Consider the following 23,552-nt stretch of genomic DNA (forward strand, 5'->3'; position numbering starts at 1 on the left):
CAACCTGCTCTGTTATTCCTATATATTTTGTACCTTGGTATTACCATGGTCCGTTGATTATCCCCTTCTCAAGAGATGAGGGTCAAAGGAGGATTGCAAGCTAGAACAACATTATAAAGCTCTTAGCCTTGCCTTCCAAGCTCAGCCTTTCAAACAGACCACACTAAACAAGCAAGCTCACAACCATCACTAGGGTGACAAACTCAATAGGGTCATATAGTCGCTCCTCTTACACCCAGGTAACTGCCAGTTGGTCCCGCAGCACTGCTCCTTGGCGCTACTGGACCAACCCGGCAGCACCCCAGCTGCTCTGCCCCAGGAGTCCTGATTCAGCAGCGGCTGAATCAGTTTCAGCAGCGGCTGAATCAGGATGCCTGGGGGAGAGCAGCTGGGGTGCTGCTGGGTTGGTCCAGTAGCGCCAAGGAGCAGCCACGCTACTGGACCAACCCAGCAGCACCCGAGCTGCTCTGCCCCAGGTGTCCCCAAGTCAGCCGCTCTACTCTGCACTAGTTAGGCCTCAGCTGAGACATGGCAGATCCAAGTCACTCCCCTATCGTAAAGGGGATCTTGAACTAAGGATTTCCCCTATCCAGAGGGAGTACCCAAACCATTAAGCAAAAAGAGAGCTGCTCACTGCTTGCTGTTTTGTAATGAAATTTGCCTGAAGCCACGTTAGCTGTATAATCAGAAGTGATTTACTGGCTTACCGCCATCTCTTCCCCCATCCCACGACGTAAGCCACTGAATGCCTCTTTCCTACTTGCTCTTTCTAGGAGTCTAGGGCTTAGCTGGGGATGAGCATCTGAACCCCAAACATTGTGCTCATGTGCATCTCAAGCAGGAGACAGCTCAAGCGAGGCTGCGCCACACATGCCCAGAGGCAAAGCACAGGAGCGCAATGGCTTTAGCCCACAGGGGTAATGTGGCAGCCCCTTGCGGGTTTTGTGGGTCAAAATGGAAGTAACGCCTAAGTAGCCTGCTCCATAATTGCCGCTCCAAGTCGGCCTAGAGCGTCGCTGAGTCTGGTTCCCCCCTTTTCTTACAGCGCTGGCCAGTAACCAGCGGTGGCGTCAGAGGAAGGGGAAACAACCCCAGAAATGGAAATTGATGCAATACGATGCCATCTGACCAAAGCGCCTGCCTCCAAGGCGCGGCTGCCACCGTAGCGCGCAAGGCCACAGAGGTGAGTGAGGTGAGGGACGTGGCTTGCGGCGACTGGAGACAAGTTTCCAAGTCCCACCCAGCTGCTCGGGCTGTCGCGTTTCCCAGCGCGGGGCTCGCTTCTGTGCTAGCAGCGGGGCCGCGTGTCCGCAGCGGGGCCCCAGCCGCTCGCCGCGGCCCGGCTTATCGCTGGCAGCGGGGCGCCCCCCCGGCTCCCGGCCCGGCTGCGTGCGCTCGGCGTGACGGGGCGGGGGCCTGCCCGCTTGCCTCACGCGCCTCGCTTCCCGGAGCTGATGGGGGAAGCGGGGTCCAGCCCCGCCCCGGCCCCTCGCCAGCGCTTCCGCCCGCGGGGAAGGACGCGGCCGCGGCGCCTCGCCCGGGTAAGTGAGCCCAGCTGGGCCCGCTCCCGTCGCGCCGCTTCCCTTCCCGGGGCGGGGGAGACCCCGGGCTCCCGCCCCTTCCTCCACGCCCCGCGGTCCCGCCCGCCCGCGCCTCCTTCCCGGCGCCAGACACCGCGCTGCCCCCGGGAGCCGAAGCACAAGCGTCCGAGCCAGGGCCCTGCGCGCCCGCAAACCATGAGCAGATAAGCCTGGGCTTGTTGGTGAATCCAAACCGCTACACGCAGCCCGAGGAGGAGCTGGCTCCCTGCATGTGCTGGTTTCCCCCCCCTCCTCCCCACCCAGGCAGCACTGGGGGAGGGGAGACAGGAGGGAGCTGGCTCCCCACGTGCATTGGATCCCACGGAGCCACCGCTCTTCCCAAAGCTGCTATGGCTCTTTCACAGCCAAGCGGCGGTAGGAGGGAGCCCATAGGCGCAGGGAGCCGACTTTTAAGCTGGCTCTCCATGCATGCAGTCTCTGAGGAGCTGCCCCCCTCACCCTTGCTGCCTCCCACTGAGTGCCAGCTCTTAAAGTGCTTCTAATGCAGAGCTGCAGCAGGGGTCGTTGCTGGGACTGTCTGCTTGCAGTGATAATCCTTATTGATGTCATTGATAACATTTTTTTCAACTATAAGATTAATGAATAACACTTTTTTTAACATTCTTAGTTTAAGCAGTACACATAGTGGGGGTGCTGTCCGCTGACCACTGCACTGTGATGTGTGGTTCCCACTGACTCACCCACATGTGTATTGGCCCAGACACCTAGTCCCAGCTTGAGTAGATAACACATCTCTTCCCAGAGGGACAAAGGAAGGGAGGTGGAGGGGAACACTTGGCTGGGGGCAGGGTCTGGGAGTGAGGCAGTTTCTGGCTGGGAAACATGAAGGGAACAGACTAAGCTGGGTGCAGAGGGTTGAGGGGGGCGATGGACCCCTAACCCAAGGGGTCTAAGGTTGCCTAGCCCTGACTCCTGTAACCACATTGCATCCATGCTATGCTGTAACCTGGAGAAGCCAAAAACCCTCTATAGTTGACCGGCTGGTGGAGTCTGTTCATGCTGCTACAGGGGTGCAGAATCAGGGGGGTCCCTGATGCATCATCACATACACATTACTTACTGATCCTTGCTAGATTTGGAGCCCTTACAATTACATTTTTGGGTTACATTTTTTTCTTCTCCTTTATTGATGTGTAAAAATTTCACAGAAACTAAAAAGGGAAATTGACTACACAGGGGAATCATTGGGACCCATGGTTTACTTTGATCAATTTACAAACTTTTGCTTAATCTCAAATATTTGTTCTCGTCCAAAAATCTATCAAGTATAGTGTAGCTGGTTTTGGTGTTACTTGTAACAATACAGAGTTTCAGAAAAAGGTGTGATTTTTAAATTTATTCTGAGGAATAAGAGGTACTTGAGAGTAGAATCGAGCTAAAAGTTAGAACATGGCTTTGGGGGACTTTGGGGTGAGAGGGGAATTCTTGTGGAGAAAACAACTAGAAGCAGCTTTCACAGGATGGAACTCAGAGTATTGCAAGGCTTAGAAACGTTAGATTTCTATTGGGTAAATATTGGTAAACATTGATTTCCCAAACACAAGAAAATACATTTTAATTGATAACTGAAATTTCCAGATAGGCAAAATAAGGAAAATACTACATGAGAACTTATTAAATTGCAAAAATGTAGTGATGTTTGATTTAGGGTTGTTAACAAATGGATTAATGAATGACTTCAAACACATATGAAGTAAAAATGTTATGTTCTACTCATATTTTGACATGATGCTGACAGTTTATATTATAACAGTTTATAAAACCTTCACTTTTTACATTTTTCTCATAAAAAATCTGATCCCTATAATATCCTGCAATTGTGAAATGTGAAATAATTTTAAAATGCTTAAAAATAAACATTGATGCTATCCATTGAAATTATGAAAAAAAACCTGAATTTTGTCAAACATAGCTATAGTTCATTTTTATTGGAACTAAAGGAAACACTGAAAGAGGGATTGTTCTAGAAACTAAGCCCAGCGTGTGTAGGCATTGGTGAGAGTGAATACACTCTCAATCTACTAACATAATTAGTCAGCATTAAAAACTAACATCTGGTGTAATTCAGAGATGGTATGCATAACACTTTGAGACTAGATATCATTTTCTTTCTATATTTTAGAAATGTGTGTTTGTCTGTGAATCGGTTTGTTCAAGAACTCCTCCTAAACCGGGGTGGGCAATAATTTTTAATGAGGGGGTGGGCCGTTCCAAGATTTTGGTAAGTGGCCAAAGGGCTGCACTTCTGTGGAGGAGGCATGGGGTCTGAGACAATGGGTGGGGTGTAGAAGGGAGTTTGGGGGAAGGCGGGCATTATGATTGGGGCTTGGGATGCAGGGTCCAGAAGGGGTTATGGGTGCAAGAGAGGATTCTGGCCTGGGGGAGCGGTGTATGAGGGGGTGCAGGGTCTGGGAGGGAGTTGTGACTTGGAGGAGGTGGAGAGAAGGGATACAGAGGGTTTGGGTGGTGGCCTGGGGCAGGTAGTTGGGGGGCAAACGGGACCAGAGGCAGGCTCTATCTGGGAGGCATTTGCCTAGACAGCTCCCAGGCAGCACCTCTGCAGGAACCCTGCTGGTGTGCTGGGCAGGGTGCTCCACAGGACTGTGCTCCAGCACAGGGGGGCAGAGGGAGTGAGGAGTCTTCATTCACTGCTTCTGCCTTTAGCAAAATTTCTCATCTCCTATTGGCTGGAAATTGGCCAATGGGAGCTTAGGAATTTTGCTATGGGGCAGGGTCATCACAGGAAGCTTTTAGCAGCCTGCTGTTTAAAGCGGGTGCAGTTGCTCTATAGTAAGAGTGCCGGATGTGGCCCGCAAGCCGCCTCTTGCCCACTCCGTCATAAACAGTAAGAGCTAGGACCATCATCTTATCAACTTAAAGCAAGGTCAGGGTTAGTTGTGCCAGGATAATGGGATGTGTGTGGAATTTGATTTTCTCATAATGAAAAGGAAGGTGTCTGGCAGGAGACAGATATGCTGCAGAATGACTACAAGGGATCAGAGATGGGGACTGGAACAGCTATAACCTCATTGGGCCAGCAAGGGGCAACAGTGGAGAAAGGGAAAACTATCTGCTGGTTGGACTTCCCTGGTCCAGTACACTCAGGACCTAACCAGTCCCGAGTAGGGATATAATAGTGTAGTCGATTAACCAATAAGAAAAAGCTTATAGGTTAATGCTATAGACTACATGCATTTCCTCCCTAGATCCTCTTGCAAATAAATTTTTTGTCAGGCTGTCCAGCAGCCCAGCTCATTCCTGGTTCACACCGGGTCTGGGACCTACCCCTGCTGTGGCTCTGCATTTAAAGTGTATTAAGGATCCAGGTGGGCAGGCAGCCCGTCACAGTTCTGGCTCGCGCTGGGTCTGGGAGCTCAGTGCCCCCCGACATGAGCTGCTGCCATCCTGTGCTGCTGTTGGCCCCGCCCCCAAGGACTATAGAATAGTCAACTAATCGATAAGAATTCATGAGGTTAATCGACTATTCCATTAACCAATATTTAACATCCCTAGTCCCGAATGAGGGAATTTGCCAGGACTGGGGAGGTTCCCTGCCACTGCTCTCCCTCCCTTCCGCCCCGCCTGTTGACTTTTCTTGTCGTTGCCTCTGGCTCAGCTAGCCCCCCTGTGTCTGGCCCGCTGCGATACTGCCAACTCTGATTGAGGTTGCCGCAGGCTCTCAAGGCTGTGGGCTACTGGACACCAGTTCCACTGGCTGCCGAGCACCATCTGGGGCTGTTTTAGGCTGGCAAAGGCTCACAGCCAGACCACAGATGATGCTGGACCAGAGAATCCCAGTTTAGGAAGGTACAACCTAATTTCAGAGTTTCTGTTTGTGTGTCTGTGTATCTGTCCCCCAGCTGGGTGACAGACATCCCTCTCCCAGCTCTGCCTGCTGCAGCTTCTCATTTGGCCCCAAGCTGCTGCGGGTGAGAGAGGGCTGGGATTGTTCTCTTTCCCTGGAGCAGCCTGCATATTGAACCCAAGTCCCATCCCAGAACAACACTGGGTAACTCTTCTAGTATTATATAATGTGTAATTTCCATTTTCCCCTTCCAAATAATGACTACAGTTAAAACTGTGTGTAGAAAGTGGTATGAGATGAATTGTGTTAACCACTTTCAGTAAAAGAAAATAAGCATGAAACACTTCATTATCAGGGATTAGATATCACAGTAGACAAATTTAAAAGATTTCAGATAACTAAGACAAATTTCACTTTAAACTGAGATGGTTTCTATGTATTGTCTGTTATTAAGAAACCTAAAGTAGGGTTAGTGTAGGAACTTGAACTTTGCAAATCCTGGCTTATGAGTTTTGTGATGGTCCTGGTTGCAAACAACATCAGTCAGTGTATCTCAATGCACCTCAGCAGAAGTCCATGAAAATACAAGTGTTACACGTGCACCACCGCCTGTGGTTTTTCTTTCACTTTCAATCTCAGTTACTTTAAAAGCCAGTGCCTTAAATTTGAAGATTTTAGTGTGAAAGTGCAGCATTGTTGGGTCAGGCTTACAACTCACATCTGTGAGTCTGTGGAATATTCGGAACTCCAGTGTCAGTGGAAATAAAACAATAAATACCTCTGCACGTTAAACTGAATTTCATTTAGAGGGGCACATGCAAACACAAATGATTCACATCACCTTGTAAGGATTTTACAACATCAAATAATCTCTCCCCCTGAAACACATAAAGTTGCATTAGATAAAATGGTAGTTGGGAGGCAGCTCTGGTGGATACTGAGGCTCAGCAATGTTGTTTCCTAGATTTTTCTTTCTGGAGAGCTGCATTCTGTTATGCTTCCTGTGCATTTTTATATTTTGTTTCTGGAGCAGCTAACAAGGTTATTTGGCTGCCTCATGGTGTGGAATCAATAGTTTCTTTCACCTTTAATGAGTTTATTAGCTCTGTTAAGTTCACAAAAAAGTGCTTAGGGATTTCCATTTACAGTTGCATTTTCTGGGGGCATTGGTGTAAGGATGTTAAAATGTGATTATCTGGCTAATCATATAGTCAATACAATTTAAATCAACTGTACGATTAGCCAATAAGCACTGCTGTGAAGAGCTACAGAAGGAGTAGCTCCAGGAGCCGACACTAGCCGGGAATGAGCAGTCCTGGCTCATGCCGGCTCTGGAGCCAACCGCTCTGCATTTTAAGTATAGCAAGAGCTGATGGGCAGCGATCAGCACTAGCCAGGACTGCTCGGTCCCAGCTCTCACTGAGTCTAGCAACCTCTGTTTGCAGCAAATGGGCTGCTTGGTGGCAACAGCCCCTGTCTGCGAGGGGTCCTAGCTCCCCCCTTCCCAACCCAGCTGCCTCTATCAGATAGAAGCAGCGGGGGCAGGGGAGGCGGCATCCCATAGACTGTGCTAGGAGGGAACCAGCTTTTAAGCCAGCTCTTGTTCCCCCCCTTCCTCGGCTGCACCTCTGCTTTTGAAATGTACAAGAAGCACCTGCAGTCCCCACTCACGCTGTTTCCCCACTGTGCCTCTGCCCCTGCTCCCTGTTCCCCACTTGCTGTTGTGACAGAGAATGATGATGTACTCCAGTTTCAATCTAGGGTTCCCCCTTAATACGAATCACAAGCTACAACTGGTGCAGAGTATGGCTGCCTGCCTTCTTGTTGGTAGCAGTAGCAAGCAAGGAGAATGTTATGCTAACTAGGGATGTAATCGTGTAAGCAAAAGCCTATAGGTTAATGCTATAGACTTCATGCATTCCTGCCTCCCCCCGCCTCCACTAGTAAATCTTTTAGCAGGCTGGCCAGCAGCCTGGCTCAGTCCTGGCTTGCGACGGGTCTGGGACCTACCCCTACTGCGGCTCTGCCTTTAAAGTGTGTTAGGAACTAGGCAGGCAGGCATTTCTGGCTCATGCTGCATCTGGGAGCTCAGACTCCCCCCAGGCAGGGGCTGCTGCCTCTGTATTAGAGAGATCAGCATGGGGCGACAGTCAGCCTGTTTGTGCCAGGAGCTGGTTTTTAAACAGGTTCTCCTCATGAAACAGGTCCCGCTTGGCACCCAGTGCTGCTGCCTCTGATACAGACACAGGAGCATGGAGTGTCAGGGGGGTCTTCGGGAGTGGGGCCGGAGTATACTGGCTGCTTGCCCCGCCCCCGGATACTATAGAATAGTTGAGTAACTGATAAGAATTCATGAGGACTATTCAATTAATTGATATTTAACATCCCTAATGCTAACCCTCTGAATACTGAATTGGTTTCTTAATTAGTTCTAGGCATAATTCAGCATTGTTAGCATTAGAATATCTGTTCTGTTTAGGTAATGTTTTTTATGAAGCATCTAGTATTATTCTGTTTAAGTGCACAAAATATGAAGAGTGCAAAAGCCCATAAATGAAAAGGGTTTTTTTCTGCAAGTTCCTTTAGCTTGTATTTTTGTTATTAGGGTTTTATGTATTTATGTGTAACAGCATGAAATATGGGGAAAGACTATCAAAGTGGCATATTTCATATCTTCATTAGAACACCATCAGGTTTGGGTTCTAGTAATTATTTATTCCTTCCCTTATGGTCTTTTCTTTGCAGTGCGCCTTTCCCCTACCTCCCATACAACCTAACCAAACCAATCAACCTCACATGGATATGTGTTACTGAAAAAGATATGACTGTGCTGTGTGAATCTTCCCAACATGCTTCTCCATTCTGTAGTTAAAGATGAAAATATTATTCTAGCAAAAGTTGAATAACTGAAATTGGGGCCATATTGGCACTGTGTGTATACTTAAAAAGTTTAAATTTTATTTAAAAAATTATGCGGGAGAAGAAATTGCATTGATTAATTCTCCCTGTAAAGAAACACTCATTATTGGCATATGCCAACAAAAATAAGTATTTGCCAAAAAGTGACTAGTAAGAATCTGACCCTTCCTGTTAAGAGAGTCTGGACAAAATCATTCTCTCCTCAAGAGATACACTCCTGACTGAGGCTTAGCCCTACGTCTTTTCCTCTCAAAAGTTAGTGGGACTCTTTCCCCTCCAGAAATCCAGGAGAGTAGTTTGCTCCTGATCCAAGGAAGGGATAAAATACCCCAGAGCTGTCATGTATTAATTCTGTACAATATTTTTACATACACTTACAACACAGCATGAGCATATGCATCATAATTTATATTCAATGTATGTGCCACAAGATGGCACCGTTCCATCTAAAATAACATTTGTTCCAATGTTGCAAAGAAACTCTGAATATAAGTTTCAGAAGGGTAGCCAGCAATGCCCCACTGCCATGTATATTGGCCAAACTGGTCAGTCTCTATGGGAAAGAATTAATGGACACAACTCAGACATCCCTAAAGGCAATACACAGAGACCTGTTGGAGAACACTTTAACCTGCCTGGGCACTCATTAATGGATCTCCAAGTCACCCTGTTGTTTCAGGCCAATTCCACAAGCCAAATACACAAAGAACAGTTGGAACTTAACTTCATTTACAAGTTTAATTCTTATGTGAATAGAATGAACAGAGACATTGGCTGGCTTTACACCTACTTTCCACATCCCAATGACTTAATCAACCAATGGAGGTGCTAATTGTTCTTATCAGCCTCTTGCAACTACTTGAACAATCTATTCACTGTTCTTTTTTCCTACCCCCCTTCCCTTATTTATGCTTGGATCTGGACTTCTAATACTCCAATAATCTGAAGATAGAGGGAATCTACCCTCCTGGGGTTGTGCCCACGAAAGCTCATGATACCATCTACATGTTTTTTTAGTCTTTAAGGTGCTACTGGTCTATTTGTTATTTTTTAAGTTTTTTTGGACTATAAGCACTTTCTTGTTTTTTTTGTTTTTTTTTGTTTTTTAAGAAACACAGCAGGTATGGGCAATGCAAGAGCAAACTGCTTTTCATTTAGACACTTTCATGGTGGATCAGCCAAAATATTGGTTTAACTTTTTTTCTTTATACATTTGCAAAGTGTGTCCGATTTTACTGGAACTCCTTTTGAAAACATCTGCTTTACTCAACACTGAGCAACATTAACAAATGTGTACAAGCTCTATGAAGGACCAATACCTTGTTAACACAATACAAGTTAGGTTAAAGCTTCTAGGGTATGTTAATAAACAGGAATAAATAGAATTTTAAATGCCAGGTTTTAAAGAATGTTTTTCATTAATTTGAAATCAGTGTGGCTATTCAGATGGGTAAATATGTATAGGATTGGAGCCATAGCTATGGTCCTTGATAAAATGGCTCCATGCACAGTGTTACTTTCTAAAAAGCAAACATATGAGGACAATATAGCTAATCTATTTAATACAAAGGAGTGTATTACTGCAGAAATGTCTGCGTATTATGATACATTTGTCAGTATGAGCATTCACTTATAAAAATAACAAATGGTCTGGTAACACTTTATACACTAACAACATTTAGATGGTATTTAAGTTTTAGGAATGCTCTATAAAGATCCTACAGCCTTGCAACCAAACACGATGCCAACTCTGCCCACATATCTATACTAGTGAATTCAGCTCTGGAGCCAACAACATAAGCTACCAAATCAAAAGGTCATTTGACTGCACATCTAGTAATTTGATCTATGCCATCAAATGCCAGCAATGCTCCACTGCTATATATATTGGACAAACTGGATAGTCTCTGCGGGAAAGAATCAATGGACACAAATCAGATATATGTAAAGGGAACATACAGAAACCTGTTGGGGAACACTTTAATCTTCCTAATCACTGTTTAAAAGATCTTCAAGTGGCTGTCTTATCACAAACCAATTCTACTAGCCAGATACACAGCAAAGCATTGGAATTAGAGTTCATCGTGATGAACAGGGCTCGACAAAGAATACAATCTACTCGCCCGTGGCGAGTAGATTGCAACCCAGAAGAGCCGGATTCGGGTGCAGATGTGCAGATCGCCGGACAGCGTGGCTGGCAAGCAGGGCTCACCGCGGTTCTGCGAGCCCTGGTGATGAAGGATGGTTGGTACACTACCAACCTAACATTCAATGACGGTGCAAACAGCTCTTTGTGTAGATTCCTATGTCAGGAAGGATACTATCAATTGACTTTGATTCTTATCTTCTTTGTTTTAACTACCCAATCTTCAGATACTTACTGATTTCCTCTACCTTCCTGATTTTCTATACTCTCTGTTTCCTGTCTCCAACCCCCCTCGTTTTTTTCCTCTCCCCCTTTCCTTCCTATTTATTTTGGGTCTGCACATCCTAAACTCAAAGATCCGGTCATCTGAAGAAGTGGGCTGTGCCCACGAAAGCTCATGATACCATCTACATGTTTTGTTGGTCTATAAAGTGCTACCAGACCATTTGTTGTTTTTTTCTATACAGACTAACTTGGCTAACCCCTGAAGCTTATAAAAATAAATAATGAAGCATTCTCATCAACAGATACAAACCAGCAGTCCATATTGGATTAATTTAATTTTAATAAAAACAGAGAAAGTTAGAGGGTTTAGGGGCTAATCTACGTGTAAAGACAAGAGTTTCAGAATGATTTTAAATGGGAAGTAAATTACCGTATCTTGGGGTTATGCACTAAAATAGAAATTTAGCAATGTTCTTTTTCAGAGAAGAAATACATGTGAAAAAATACTAAAATCTCACTAAAATGATTTGGTCTGCTAGCCCAGGTCAGCATTTCACGAGGAATTATAAAATCATTCATCTGTTTTCTTCAGTGTGTGTATAGATTTCTCAATCCCTGTCAGTGTCATTGTGCTTGAGCTCTGTCAAAGCAGTCACTCTGTCATTAGCAAAACATCATGACTTATGTGTCACTAAAGTAATATAGATGCCCCTTTATTGAAGCACTCAGAAATTGAATCACTCCTTTTCATGTTCCAAATGAACAACTAACCCTTTATACAACATGAAAAATATTCTGCATAAATCTGTCTGGGTTTTTAAAATTATTTATTCACTTTCCTCAATGATGAAAACTTACTCTCTTTTTAAAAAGTACAAAAAGATTACCAGTTTCCCTTTGCTTCCCTTGTGCTATATCATAAATGTTAGAGATGGGGAAGATCTGTTAAATTAGATAGTAAAATATAGCAGATACATCATACATCCCAATCAATTTGTAGTGTTTTATCTAAGTGCACCACAACTTGCTTGCAGAGACTATTTCATAACTTAATAGTTTTTACAACTGGAAAGTTTTTTTCCCCTTGATATCCAGCCTAAATTGTTCTGTTCTTAATTTCACTTAATTCCTGGGCATCATATCATTTTTACCCACTTTAAACAGTTTCCCTCCCTCCTTGATTTTTTACACTCATCTTTAGGGATGTGAATAATCAACTATCTGATAAGAAAATGCGTATTGGATAGCTGACATGCTAGTCGACTAGTTGCTTTCCCCCCTTGCTGCCTCTATCAGAAAGAGGCAGCAAAGGGGGGAAGCATATGGGGTGCTTCAAAGCGGCAGCACCACGTGGAGCTGGGGCAAGATCCCGGGGCTGTCCTGGGCTTCATGTGGCTTTTCAAAGCAGCAGCACTGCATAGAGCCCAGGGTCAGCTAGGGACTCCCCTACTGACCCTGGGCTCCATGAGGCACTGCTGCTTTGAAATGCCACGGGGAGCATGGGACCAGCCCCGGGATCTTGCCCCAGCTCCATGTGGAGCTGCTGCTTTGAAGCACCCCATGCTCTTCCCTCCCTTTGCTGCCTCTTTCTGACAGGGGACTGCTTGAATCCCCTGATGCTTGAATCCTCTGCTGGCCCCATGCTCACCACAGCGCTTTCACCTTTGAAGTGTAGCAACAGCCTTGGAGCTGTTGCTACACTTCAAAGGCAGAGGCGCCTTTATTAACTAACTGAACAGACTGTAAATTGCATCGGCTATTTGATTAGCCAAATCGAAATTTTACATCTCTACTCATCATATGTTTATAAATTGTGTTATGTTTCCCCTAATTATTACTTCACCAGTGCATGTACAGGCATATCCATTTTTCCTAGTTCACTCTAGTTCTTTAAACATTTTTGTAGCACTTCTGCAAGACTATATGTATAATCTGATTACGTAGGTCTACTCCAATTTCCATTCAAGTCAATTTGAAGTTTTTCATTGACTTCTGTGGGAAGGGAATTGGACCATACATCTCCATTTCCCTGGCACCGTTGGGACCTGATCGGTGCCAAACTGGAGAATTTGCCAAACCACAGAAGGTCAATATTGTCTAGCACACCTGGTTCCCAACATTTTTGAGCAGATGGACCCCTTTACAATCTATTAAAATTTCACAGACCCCTCCCCCAAACAATATAGCTATTTTCAAACATTCCATTACTTGATAATCATTTGAAATGTATAATAGTTCATAAAGTTCAAGGGCCGAACTTCAGGATCATGGGGGGTGACAGCAGGCATGCACACTGGGACAACTTACTTTTGATCCCGTTCTCTGGACACTAAGGGAGCATGGGGAAAGTGCTTGTATGCTGTGCATGCCTCTCATGCCTGGCTGATATGTGAGAAGCATACATGGCATGCAAGTACTTTCTCCGTGCTCCTTTAGCATCCAGGAAATGAGATCAAAAGTAAGCCACGTCCGGCGTGCGTGGCTGCAGGGGAGAGAAAAAAAGGGGGAGGGGAAGAGGAAGGATCAGGCCTATTGCGGTGAGCCCAATCCTTACTTTTACATTTCCACGGACCCCCAAGGGTCTGCAGTCTACAGGTTGGGAACCATTAGTCTAGCTGCATTACCAACACTTCCACTGCTTACCTGGCTCTTACAAGACAAGTAGGGATAAATTAGAGCTAAATAACAGCATAGAAGAGTGAGAGACAGCACTGGTGTCTGCAAACTAACTTTGAGACCGCTGGAAACTTGGTCCCACCCATAAAAAGTGGCCATCCAGCCAACTAAAATCATGCCAGACCACAGATGTTGCCAGACCAGAGCGTGACAGACTAGAGAGGTTCAACCTATACAGAAATAAAACTTTATGAATTGAAGTTTATCAAGTGTTTTTAAAATCAATCAACCACTGTCACACACTGTTCCTATTGTTTGCTACAGAATTCAGTGCATGTATGGGAGGTGGAGCCTTATTGCATAATTTAGATATAACATACTACAACCCGGGCACTTGCTTTCCTATGAATTTACTCCAATTTGCTGACATCTTTCTGGTAAACATCTTTAAGGTGAACACAGTGTTTTGGTAAAATTACATCTGGAATTCTGTTTGGACAGTTAACTCCGTGTTTTGTGACATGCTGCTGTGTGGATGGCCTAAAATCACTTTTTTAAAATTTTATGTAATGTCTTATTGTATAACTTATTGTCCACTTCTGCCACCAGTTCCCTTTCAGTATTTTGGCTATTTTTCATTAGGATGTGTAACAGCTCACTTCAGACAGTTCAGGGTATTTCTAGATTGCTATGAATGTCTTTTTTTAGGTTGTGATAAGGTTCAACAGCTTTTTATTTTTCTTTTTTTTTTTTTAGAATGAAATGAGTTGATATTGAACACATCTTCTGACGTGAACATTTATCATAATGGGCAACATTAACACCAAACGAAATCCTCCACCAAATAACATGAAAAAGGGTACTAATGTGAGTGCAGGCCAGAGAGACATCAAGCAAAATCATGAATTGTGTGGTCTGTCTCTTGATACAGAAGAGATCTCCACAAATGTCCCAGAAGTTCATAGCAGTGATGAAGATCCTGAGAATGTGTTTTACAAGTTTGTGATTCTGCATAGTGGGAATGATATAGATGAAGCCAACCGTCTCCTGCATCTACTACAAAATAAATTTTGTATTAAACCTGGAATAATCTTTGCTGAAATGCCTAGTGGCAGACATCTCTTACAAAACTTAAATGATGCAGTGAATAGGTCTGCATGGACTATTATTTTGTTGACAGAACATTTCTTGAGTGAGGCTTGGTGTGAATTTCAGTCATACGCCTCTCTGATGAACGCTCTCAACAAACAGCATAAATACAACTCTGTCATACCACTGAGGCCATTGAATAATCCACTTCCAAGGGAGAAGACTCCTTGTGTCCTGCAAACCATTAATGCACTGGAAGAAGATAGTCCTGGCTTTGCTAAACAAGTACAGAAGATTTTCCAGGAGTCTAAATATAGGCAACAGAAAGCAATATGGGAGAAAGAAAGAACAAATGAGTTGCACTAGAGCTTTTGGAATGATGAAAGACAGGCATAAAAACAGTTAAATAGATAATTAAATTGAAGAAGGTATATTGGTTGCCTCATTCATGTTTGCTAAGTGAAACTATTTTTCCTTTGACAAACTAACCTGCAGAAAGTTTCCCAGAACTGCATTATTTTTATTACTTAATATCGATATTGTTTCAGTAGTATTATCAAGATGTGGCCAATCATCACCTTGACCATTTTATTGATATAATATGCCACTTTCCCATGCCTGAATCTATATGTCTGGCTTCTCTTTATATTGTAAGCTCTACTAGGCAAATACTGTGTCTTCCTTTAAGTTTGTACTGCTCCTCACATGTTGTAGCTGTTACTGGAATTAAATACGGTAATATTAACAATAGCTGCTACTGAGAGCCAATAGAAGCGGCACAGGATAGTATCCTGTAAGGAAAACTATTCTCTTAACAGAAATATAAGTATGAGAGATGCTTACCACAGTGTTACAAAACCAGGAACATGCATTCTGTGCCATACAAAATATATGCGGCTATTTTGAGAAATAATCTCAAAATGTGTGCCCTATTTTTGTCATGTTTGCAGTTTTTAAAAAGCATATATTTTCTAATGATGCATTTTGACTACATGAGTAGATGCATTTTAAAAATTAAAATAAACACGTTTTCTTTCCCTAATTTCTACTGACTAAACTTGTTTATTGTTCCCGTCTTTAAAGAAAAAAACTGTAAAAGTGATGCATAGAGAGGTGGAACTTGGGAGACTGTGAGAAGAGTTTAGAGTTAGGATATACCTGAAGAAGAGCTCTCTGTAGCTCAAAAGCTTGTCTCTTTCACCAACTGAAGTTAGATTAAATATATTACCTCATCAAAATTAGAGTCATGCATTCATGTTGAAAAAGGGAGAAATTTTAGAAGTTAAGTCATTTTGAGTTAAAGTGAAAACATTTATAGTATCCCAATTCTTAGGCGTGTTTTTCTAGGTTTATTAAAAACACTAGTATGTGTTTTTCCTGTACATGAATCATAGGCTTAATCCTATCAATCTTCTGTGAACAGGCTGCCAGGTGAGTGTACTAGCTTTAGGTGTGAGTAAGTTGACTCGACTGTTTGAATTTTTTATTCTGATTTCAGGTGATTTCAGTTACTGTGGCAGCTGGGATTGAGAGTCTGGGAGTGTTTGATCCTTTGTTCCCTTGATTGCCTTTGATCAGCCTCAGGATCAGCTTTCTCTGTATGGCTAACAAGGGAGCAGGCCTTACCTAGGTGAGTGGACCTTAAAAGCCAGAGGCAGAGTGACCAGGGGAGCGAAGTGGACAGGGGCTGCAGAGAGGGAAGTTTAAGAGGGAGTCCTAACAGGGTTAGGAAGACCCACAACACTTTTTCCAGCACTGCTCCTCTCTCCTCTACCTGTGCTTATAGCCAGACAGATCACCTAACCATGGATGCCTCTACCCAGATCCTGGTGTGGTTTTTCAGGGACTGTGGCTTGCAATTACCACTTACTGAAATCTGGGCTGGGGAGACCATGAAAGGTGCCTGCTGGTGGAATCTCTCAGGCAGCAGGTGGGAGACATATAGGAGGAAGTGGGCTAGGCTGAGGAGCAACTGAATCCAAGAGGAATTCCTAGACTGTATTCATGTCAAGACAGCTGAGGAAGATGTCCCACTACAAAAGACTGCTGACACCACTTGTGGAGGAGGAGAAGATGGCTCAGGGGGGACACTGGCAACTAGTCATTTCTGGCAGCAGGCAGTGCTCCACTCCTGCTCCCAACCCTCTCACCATGGTACTGGGGCATGGATACGGGAGATAAGGTATCACCCCCTAAAGAAGAAGAGAAGCCTCGTACCCCCAAGGCTGGGAGGTCTGCTTCCATCACCATAAGGAGGAAACATAGGCTAGTGGTGGTTGGAGACTCTCTTCTGAGGGGGATGGAGGCACCCATCTCATCTCATCTGACATGTCATCTTAGGAGGTGTGCTGCCTTTCCAGGGGCCTGTATCCAAGATGTTACAGACACATTATTGAGGATTATCCAGCCCTCTGACTACTACCGTATGCTACTCATCCATGTGGACACGAATGATACTGCAAGGTGTGACCTTGAGCAGATCAACAGTTACTACAGAGCTCTGGGAGTACAGGGGAAGGAGTTTAGAGCACAGGTGGTATTCTGTTCAGTCCTTCCTGTCAAAGATAGGGGCTCAGGCAGAGACAGGTGCATCCTAAAGGTGAATGCCTGGCTGCGAAGATGGTGTTGCCAGGAGGGCTTCGGCTTCCTCAACTACAGGATGCTATTACAGGAAGGACTGCTAAGCAGGGATGGGGCTCCCCTTTCGAGGAAGGGGAAGACTGTATTTGGATGCAGACTGGCTAACCTAGTGAGGAGGGCTTTAAACTAGGTTCAACAGGGCAGGTGACCAAAGCCCACATGTAAGTGAAGAACACGGAGACCTGGGAGATGGGTGAGAAATGAGAGGGAGCGTGGGCTATCATAGCAGAGAAAAAGAAGGAACAGGGCAGAACTGGACGACAAAATCAAATCAGTATCTTAGATGCCTATATACAAATGCAAGAAGTATGGGTAATAAGCAGGAAGAACTTGAAGTGCTAATAAACAAACACAACAATGACATAGTTGGTCTCACAGACACTTGATGGGATAATACACATGATTGAAATATTGGTATAGAAGGGTACAGCTTAGGAAGGATAGGCAGGGAAAAAAAGGTGTTGCTTTATATATTAAAAATGTAAACACTTGAACTGAGGTGGAGATGGATGTAGAAGACAGATATGTTTAGAGGCTCTGGGTTAGGTTAAAAGGGGTAAAAAACCAAGTGTCATGCTAGGGGTCTACTATAGACCACCTACCCAGGCAGAAAAGGTGGATGAGGCTTTCTTTTAAAAAAAAAAACAAATAAAATCATCCAAAGCGCAGGATTTGGTGGTGATGGGGGACTTCAACTATCAAGAGGTATGTTGAAAAACTAACACAGTGGGGTACAGATTATTCAATAAGTTCTTGAACTGTTTTGGAGACCATTTTTTATTTCAGAAGGTTGAGAGAGCTACTTGGGGGGAAGCTGTTCTAGATTTGATTTTAACAAATAGGGAGAAACTGGTTACAAATTTGAAAGTGGAAAGCAGCTACTATTCCTTAGAATCATAGAGTTCATGATTGTAAGGAATAGTAGAAGGGAGAACAGCAAAAGAGAGAATGTATTTCAGGAAGGCAGATTTTAGTAAACTCAGAGCTGGTAGCTAAGGTCCCATGGGAAGCAAGACTAAGGAAAAATAACTGAAGAGAGTTGGCAGTTTTTCAAAAGGACTTTATTAAGAGCCCAAAAGCAAGCTAATCTGCAGCACAGGAAAGATAGAAAGTATGGCAAAAGACTGCCTAGGCTTAACTAGGAGATCTTGCATGATCTAAAAATAAAAAAGGAGTCATATAAAAAGTGGAAACTAGGTCAAATTACAAAGGATGAATATAAGCAAACAACACAGGTATGCAAGGGCAAGACAAGAAGGGCAAAGGCGCAAAATGAGCTCAAATAGCTACAGACATAAAGGGTAACAAGACATTCTATAAATATATTAGAAGCAAGAGGAAGACCAAGGACAGGATAGGCCCATTGCTCAGTGAAGAGGGAGAAACAATAGCAGGAAACTTGGAAATGGCAGAGGTACTTAATGACTTCTTTTTCAGTTTTCACCAAGAAGTCTGATGATGAAGGAATGCCTAACAGTGAATGCTAGTGGGAATGTGGTAGGTTTAGAAGATAAAATAAAAAAGAACAAGTTAAAAATTACTTAGATGTTTTCAAGTTGCCAGGGCCTGATGAAATGCATCCTAGAATACTCGAGCTGATAGACGAGGTATCTGAGCCTTTAGCTATCATCTTTGAAAACTCATGGGAGACAGGAAAGATTCCAGAAGACTGGAAAAAAGGCAAATATAGTGCCCATCTATTAAAAAAAAAGGGAAATAAGAAAAACCCAGGAAATTACAGACCAGTCACCTGAATTCTGTGCCAAGAAATACAATGGAGCAAGGAATTTATGTGCAAACATCTGGAAGAAAATAAGGTAACAGTCAGCATGGGTTTGTAAAGAACAAATCATGTCAAACCAATCTGATAGCTTTCTTTCAAAGGATAACAAATCTTGTGGATAAGGGAGAAGTGGTGGACATGATATACCTAGATTTTGGTAAGGCATTTGATATGGTCTCATATGACCTTCTCATCAATAAACTAAGGAAATGCAACCTAGATGGGGCTACTATTAGGTGGGTGCATAACTGTTCTCAGAGAATAGTTATTAATGATTCACAATCCTACTGGAAGGGCATAACAAGTGGGGTTCCGCAGAATATCTTCATCAACGATTTAGATATTGAGATAGAGCAAGCCTGGGCAAAATGTATCCCTCCAAGCCACCAGATCCAGCCCATGGAGGTAGTGGGGAGCCCCAGGCAGGTGCCCCAGTTTGTCCCACATGCTGCTCAGAAACACAACTGCAAGATGCTTTATCTTTAAGTCCAGAGGGAAGGGGGGGAAGATTCAGACGCTGCTCCTGCCCCCAGCACAATCCCATTGGCCAGTTTCTGGACAGACACTGGCCAATGGGAGCTGTTTGAACAACAGGCAGCCACAAAGCGCAACTCTCTTTCTCACTCATTCAAGCACATGGCCAAACAGGCAGAAACATTTTAAGCTCTGCAAGCCTTTAGCTCTCAGGCACGCTAAGTCCCTTGGCAAGAACCTGCCTCTGGCATCTCAGCCCCTCTTTTCCCCAACCCTCTGCCCCACACTCCTTCCCTGCTACTCAATATACACCCATGCCCCCTCCCAGATCTGGCACCCCAATCTCCTGCCTGAGATCACAATCCCCTCCCACCCTAGGTCACATTCCAAAACCCTTCACCCAGTTCCCTGCCCTAGGTCACAACTACCTCCTTCGCCCAAAATCCCTCCCAGACCCCATTCTCCCTCCTGCACCCCAATCTTTACCCCAAGCTCCCTTCTGCCCAACCTCCAGCTGAGACTCCACACCTCCTCCATTAATACCATGAGAGAGTGCAGCCCTTGACCACTTTCCAAAATCTTGGGAGTGGCCGGCCCATCAAAAATTATTGCCCACCCCAGCATAGAGAGTACACTTATTAAGTTTGTAGATACCACCAAGCTGGGAGTGCGGGTGCAAGTGCTTTGGAGGATGGGTTCATATTCAAAATGATCTAGACAAACTGGAATAATGGTCTAAGGTAAATAGGATAAAGTTTAATAAGGACAAATGCAAAGTACTCCACTTGGGAAAGAACAATCAGTTTCACACACAATTGGAAGCAACTGTCTAGGAAGGTGTACTACAGAAAGGGATCTCAGGGTCATAGTGGAACACAAGCTAAATATGAGTCAACAGTGTGACACTGTTGCTAAAAAAGCAAACATGATTCTGGGATGCTTTGAGAGGAGTGTTGTGAGCAAGACACAAGAAGTCTTTCTGCTCTACACTGCGCTGATTAGGCCTCAATTGGAGTAGTGTGTCCAGTTTTGGGCACCACATTTCACGAAAGAGAAGGTCCAGAGAAGAGCAACAAGAATGATTAAATGTCTAGAGAACATGAGTTATGAGAGAAGACTGAAAGAATTGGGATTGTTTAGCTTGGAAAGGAGAAGACAGAGGGGACATGACAGCAGTTTAAGTATCTAAAAGGGTGTCACGAGGAAGGAGAAAAATTGTTCTCTTTGGCCTCTGATGATAGTCAAGGAGCAATAGGTTTAAACTACAGCAAGGGAGGTTTAGATTGAACATTAGGAAAAACTTCCTGTCAGGGTTGTTAAACACTGGAATAAATTGCCTACGGAATACTCCACCTCTGAAGATATTTAAGAGCAGGTTAGATAGAAATCTATCAGGGATGGTAGACAATGCTTTGTTCTGCCATGAGGGCAGGAGACTGGACTCAATGTCCCTTCCAGTTCTGGTAGTCTATGATCCTATGGTTCAGTTTTGTCAGATTTAAGTGCACTTGTTGATGGGGAGCAGAGCAAATACTAATGCTGTAGTAAAGTCTTTGCCATTTTTAAAGAAGAGAGAAGCATGACATTTCGGTGTTTTAATATTTTTAATACCCATTTCTGTGTCAATGTTTCATTCTCTAAAATCATTCATTATGTGCGAATGGTGGTCGTGAACTTATGATCATAACCACTTGTCTCTGGCTGAGGAGAAAAGACAGGAGGATTCGATCCTTGACACAATATCTGTCCAATAGCAGTTGGACGTTAGGAGATCCTGTGTCACCCTCACTGACTTGCTGCATGACCTCAGAGAAGCAATTTCTTCTGCTGCCTCAATTTCCTTCCCTGCAAAATAAGAATAGTACTTGCATACTTTCCTGATGATGATTTTATCAGAATTAGTTGTCTATACAGTGCTTTGAACATAGTGCATAGCATTTAGTTTTACTGCATAACACACACAGATATATCAGGCTAAATAAGCCTATCCTATGGATGTTAAATGTACATTAACTTACTTAATTGACAAGTCATTGAGAGCCCTACTGGGCTCTTGCTACAGTTCAGAAGTGGAAGCTCCGCACGGAGCACAGGGCCAGCGGGGGACTGGCCACGCCCTGCCTGCGGCACCTGAGCCTTTGAAATGTCCGAGCCTCTTCGAAAGTAGAATTGCAGCAGAAGTGGCGCAAGCAGAGACTGCTTAAGTTTCCGCTTCCCCATTGTGCGTCTACCTCGCCTGCTCCCTGCGGAGACAGTGCTGGAAGGAACCAGTTTTTAAGCCGACTCCCTGCAGCAGCAGCTCCTGCTCTCCACCCCCCCCACCGCTGCCTCTGATAAAGTCAGCAAGGGGGGGAAGCGACTAGTTACATCACTAGTTGACTCTCCGATAAGTTTACGCTAATTGGATAGATGACTAATCGACTAGTTGCTTACATCCCATGCCTATCCTATGGTTAAACAAAAAGGTAAAATTGGGGACTGAGGATGAGGGCCTATGTATTCATTATGTGATATTTATGCTGTCTGGGATTCTGACCACAGGATGAAACTTACACTATATAATTCATATATGTCAGTATTAAAATGAACACCTGCTGTGAGACCCCTGCTGACTAACAAGATACCAAAGCTGTATGGAGGCTGATACTACTCAGCTTTGCTGAACACTCAAATAATTACCATTTGCCTAAGGTTGAAATGTTGCCCGTCAGCCCTCTCTAAGGTCTCCAGAAGCCTGGTTCCAATCCCCTTGAGATTTTCCCAGTTGCTTGAGAACCCCTGAAATTCCTTTATGACCTAGTTCAGTATCCAGCACAGACAATGCGAACTAGAGCAGCTCGCATCCTCAGAGAGACAGCAGTGTGTGTAAAGACTGGGTTTAGAATTCTAAAATACAACCTGGCATCAACATAACTCTGTTTTGTTTTCTTAAAGTGCAGGGTGCAAGGCTTGTCTACTTTCCTTAAAGGCATGGGTTGATCAAAGGAGGAGGATTTTAACATTGGAGGGTTGGTACGGCTCTTGCGCATATATTGAGCTACTTGATGTAGTTATTGTCAGGGTTTTTTTTTTTCCTTGTCAATACATCACAATCGAACATTTCTAAAATTAAAGTTGCCATCTCTAATGTACAACATACAGTTAATATGCGTATCCAACAACCTTAATGTTAAACTGTGAAATCAAATAACATGATGCTTTGCAACTCATGGATGGAGAACACAAGGAAAGAAAGAAAGTATGAAAACAGGGGAAAGAAGATGAAGAAAAAGTTAAGGAAGGGGAAGGTGGTGTAAACTGGTCCCTGAGCCTTTGAGTTTCTTAGTCAAATGTTTCTAAAAACAGCTCAGATTCCTTTAAACTCAGGTAGTTGGTCTCTGGAGAAGGAGACCATTTGGCTGCCAGGTCAAAGAAGTCAGAACACCCACGGTTTTACTTTGGGCCATGATTTATTTTCATCTGTAAAATCAGTTGTTTTGCTGTGCTCATAAACCATGAACATTATGCTGGAGAGAGGCCCAAATTCAAGGGTAAATATCTTAAGTAGTTCTTGGATGATGTTTAATTGTTAAAGCCCAAAATAGTTATACATGTTTAACCAGAAAATATTCCTGCAACATGTGGTACTCTGTGTTTTTAAAAGAATGTACCGTATTTTCCGGCGTATAAGGCGACTGGGCGTATAAGACGACCCCCTAATTTTTTAGTTAAAAGATAGGGTTTCGTCTTATACCCCAGCGCCCCTCCGCCTCCTTTGCTCCCGGTGTCCCTGGTCTGCTGGAGACGGTCCCCAGCAGACCAGAGGCACCGGGAGCAAAGCCGCAGCAGCGGCAGGGTCCCGCGCCTCTGAGGCTTTGCCAGAGCAAAGCCTCAGAAGCGCGGCACCCCGCCGCCGCTTCGGCTTTGCTCCCGGTGCCTCTGGTCTGCTAGGGACCGTCTCCAGCAGACCAGGGACACCGGGAGCAAAGCCTCTGAGGACGCCCTGGCAGCGGGACAGCCCCGGCACGCCGGGGCTGCCCCGCCGCCGGAGCCCCTCCGCGGCTTTGCAAAGCCTCGGGGGAAGCTGGCGGCAGGGCATCCCAGGCGCGCCTGAGCTGCCCCGCCGCCGGCTTCCCCCGAGGCTTTTCAAAGCCGCATACCCGGCGTATAAGACGACCCCCGATTTTGGGGGGATGTTTTTTAACATCAAAAGTCGCCTTATACGCCGGAAAATACAGTAAAGCAAATTAGATGGTACCCCTAGATACAAATGAC

The 23,552-nt window shown here is 44.5% G+C and overlaps 1 protein-coding gene and 1 long non-coding RNA gene across 6 annotated transcripts in view; one reads left to right on the plus strand and one right to left on the minus strand.

Annotated features, from left to right (window-relative positions):
- The first annotated feature begins 961 nt into the window (after nt 1–961).
- On the plus strand, nt 962–15,443 carry TICAM2 (TIR domain containing adaptor molecule 2). 4 transcript variants are annotated; one of them, XM_075931985.1, is made up of 2 exons: nt 962–1,192; nt 14,069–15,443. In XM_075931985.1, the coding sequence occupies exon 2, from the start codon at nt 14,120–14,122 to the stop codon at nt 14,765–14,767; it is 648 nt and encodes a 215-aa protein (XP_075788100.1). In that variant the 5' UTR covers nt 962–1,192; nt 14,069–14,119; the 3' UTR covers nt 14,768–15,443. The 4 variants fall into 4 exon arrangements, with proteins under 4 accessions (XP_075788100.1, XP_014434710.1, XP_014434708.1 ...); XM_014579224.3 differs by having other exon boundaries at nt 963–1,183; XM_014579222.2 differs by lacking the exon at nt 962–1,192 and adding an exon at nt 1,206–1,541.
- Nucleotides 15,444–20,805: 5,362 nt separating this feature from the next.
- LOC142829880 (uncharacterized) overlaps nt 20,806–23,552 on the minus strand; it is a 154,302-nt gene continuing 151,555 nt past the window's right edge. For both annotated transcript variants that reach the window (XR_012904766.1, XR_012904765.1), the window contains exon 4: nt 20,806–21,143. This is a non-coding gene — a long non-coding RNA (uncharacterized LOC142829880). The remainder of the gene's footprint in view (nt 21,144–23,552) is intronic.

Source organism: Pelodiscus sinensis, chromosome 6 (genome assembly GCF_049634645.1).
Source record: "Pelodiscus sinensis isolate JC-2024 chromosome 6, ASM4963464v1, whole genome shotgun sequence".
Lineage (NCBI taxonomy): Eukaryota > Metazoa > Chordata > Testudines > Trionychidae > Pelodiscus > Pelodiscus sinensis.

Bases quoted from the DNA above. Each gene is read 5' to 3' on its own strand.
- TICAM2 (XM_075931985.1), top strand. From the start codon at position 14,120: ATGGGCAACATTAACACCAAACGAAATCCTCCACCAAATAACATGAAA.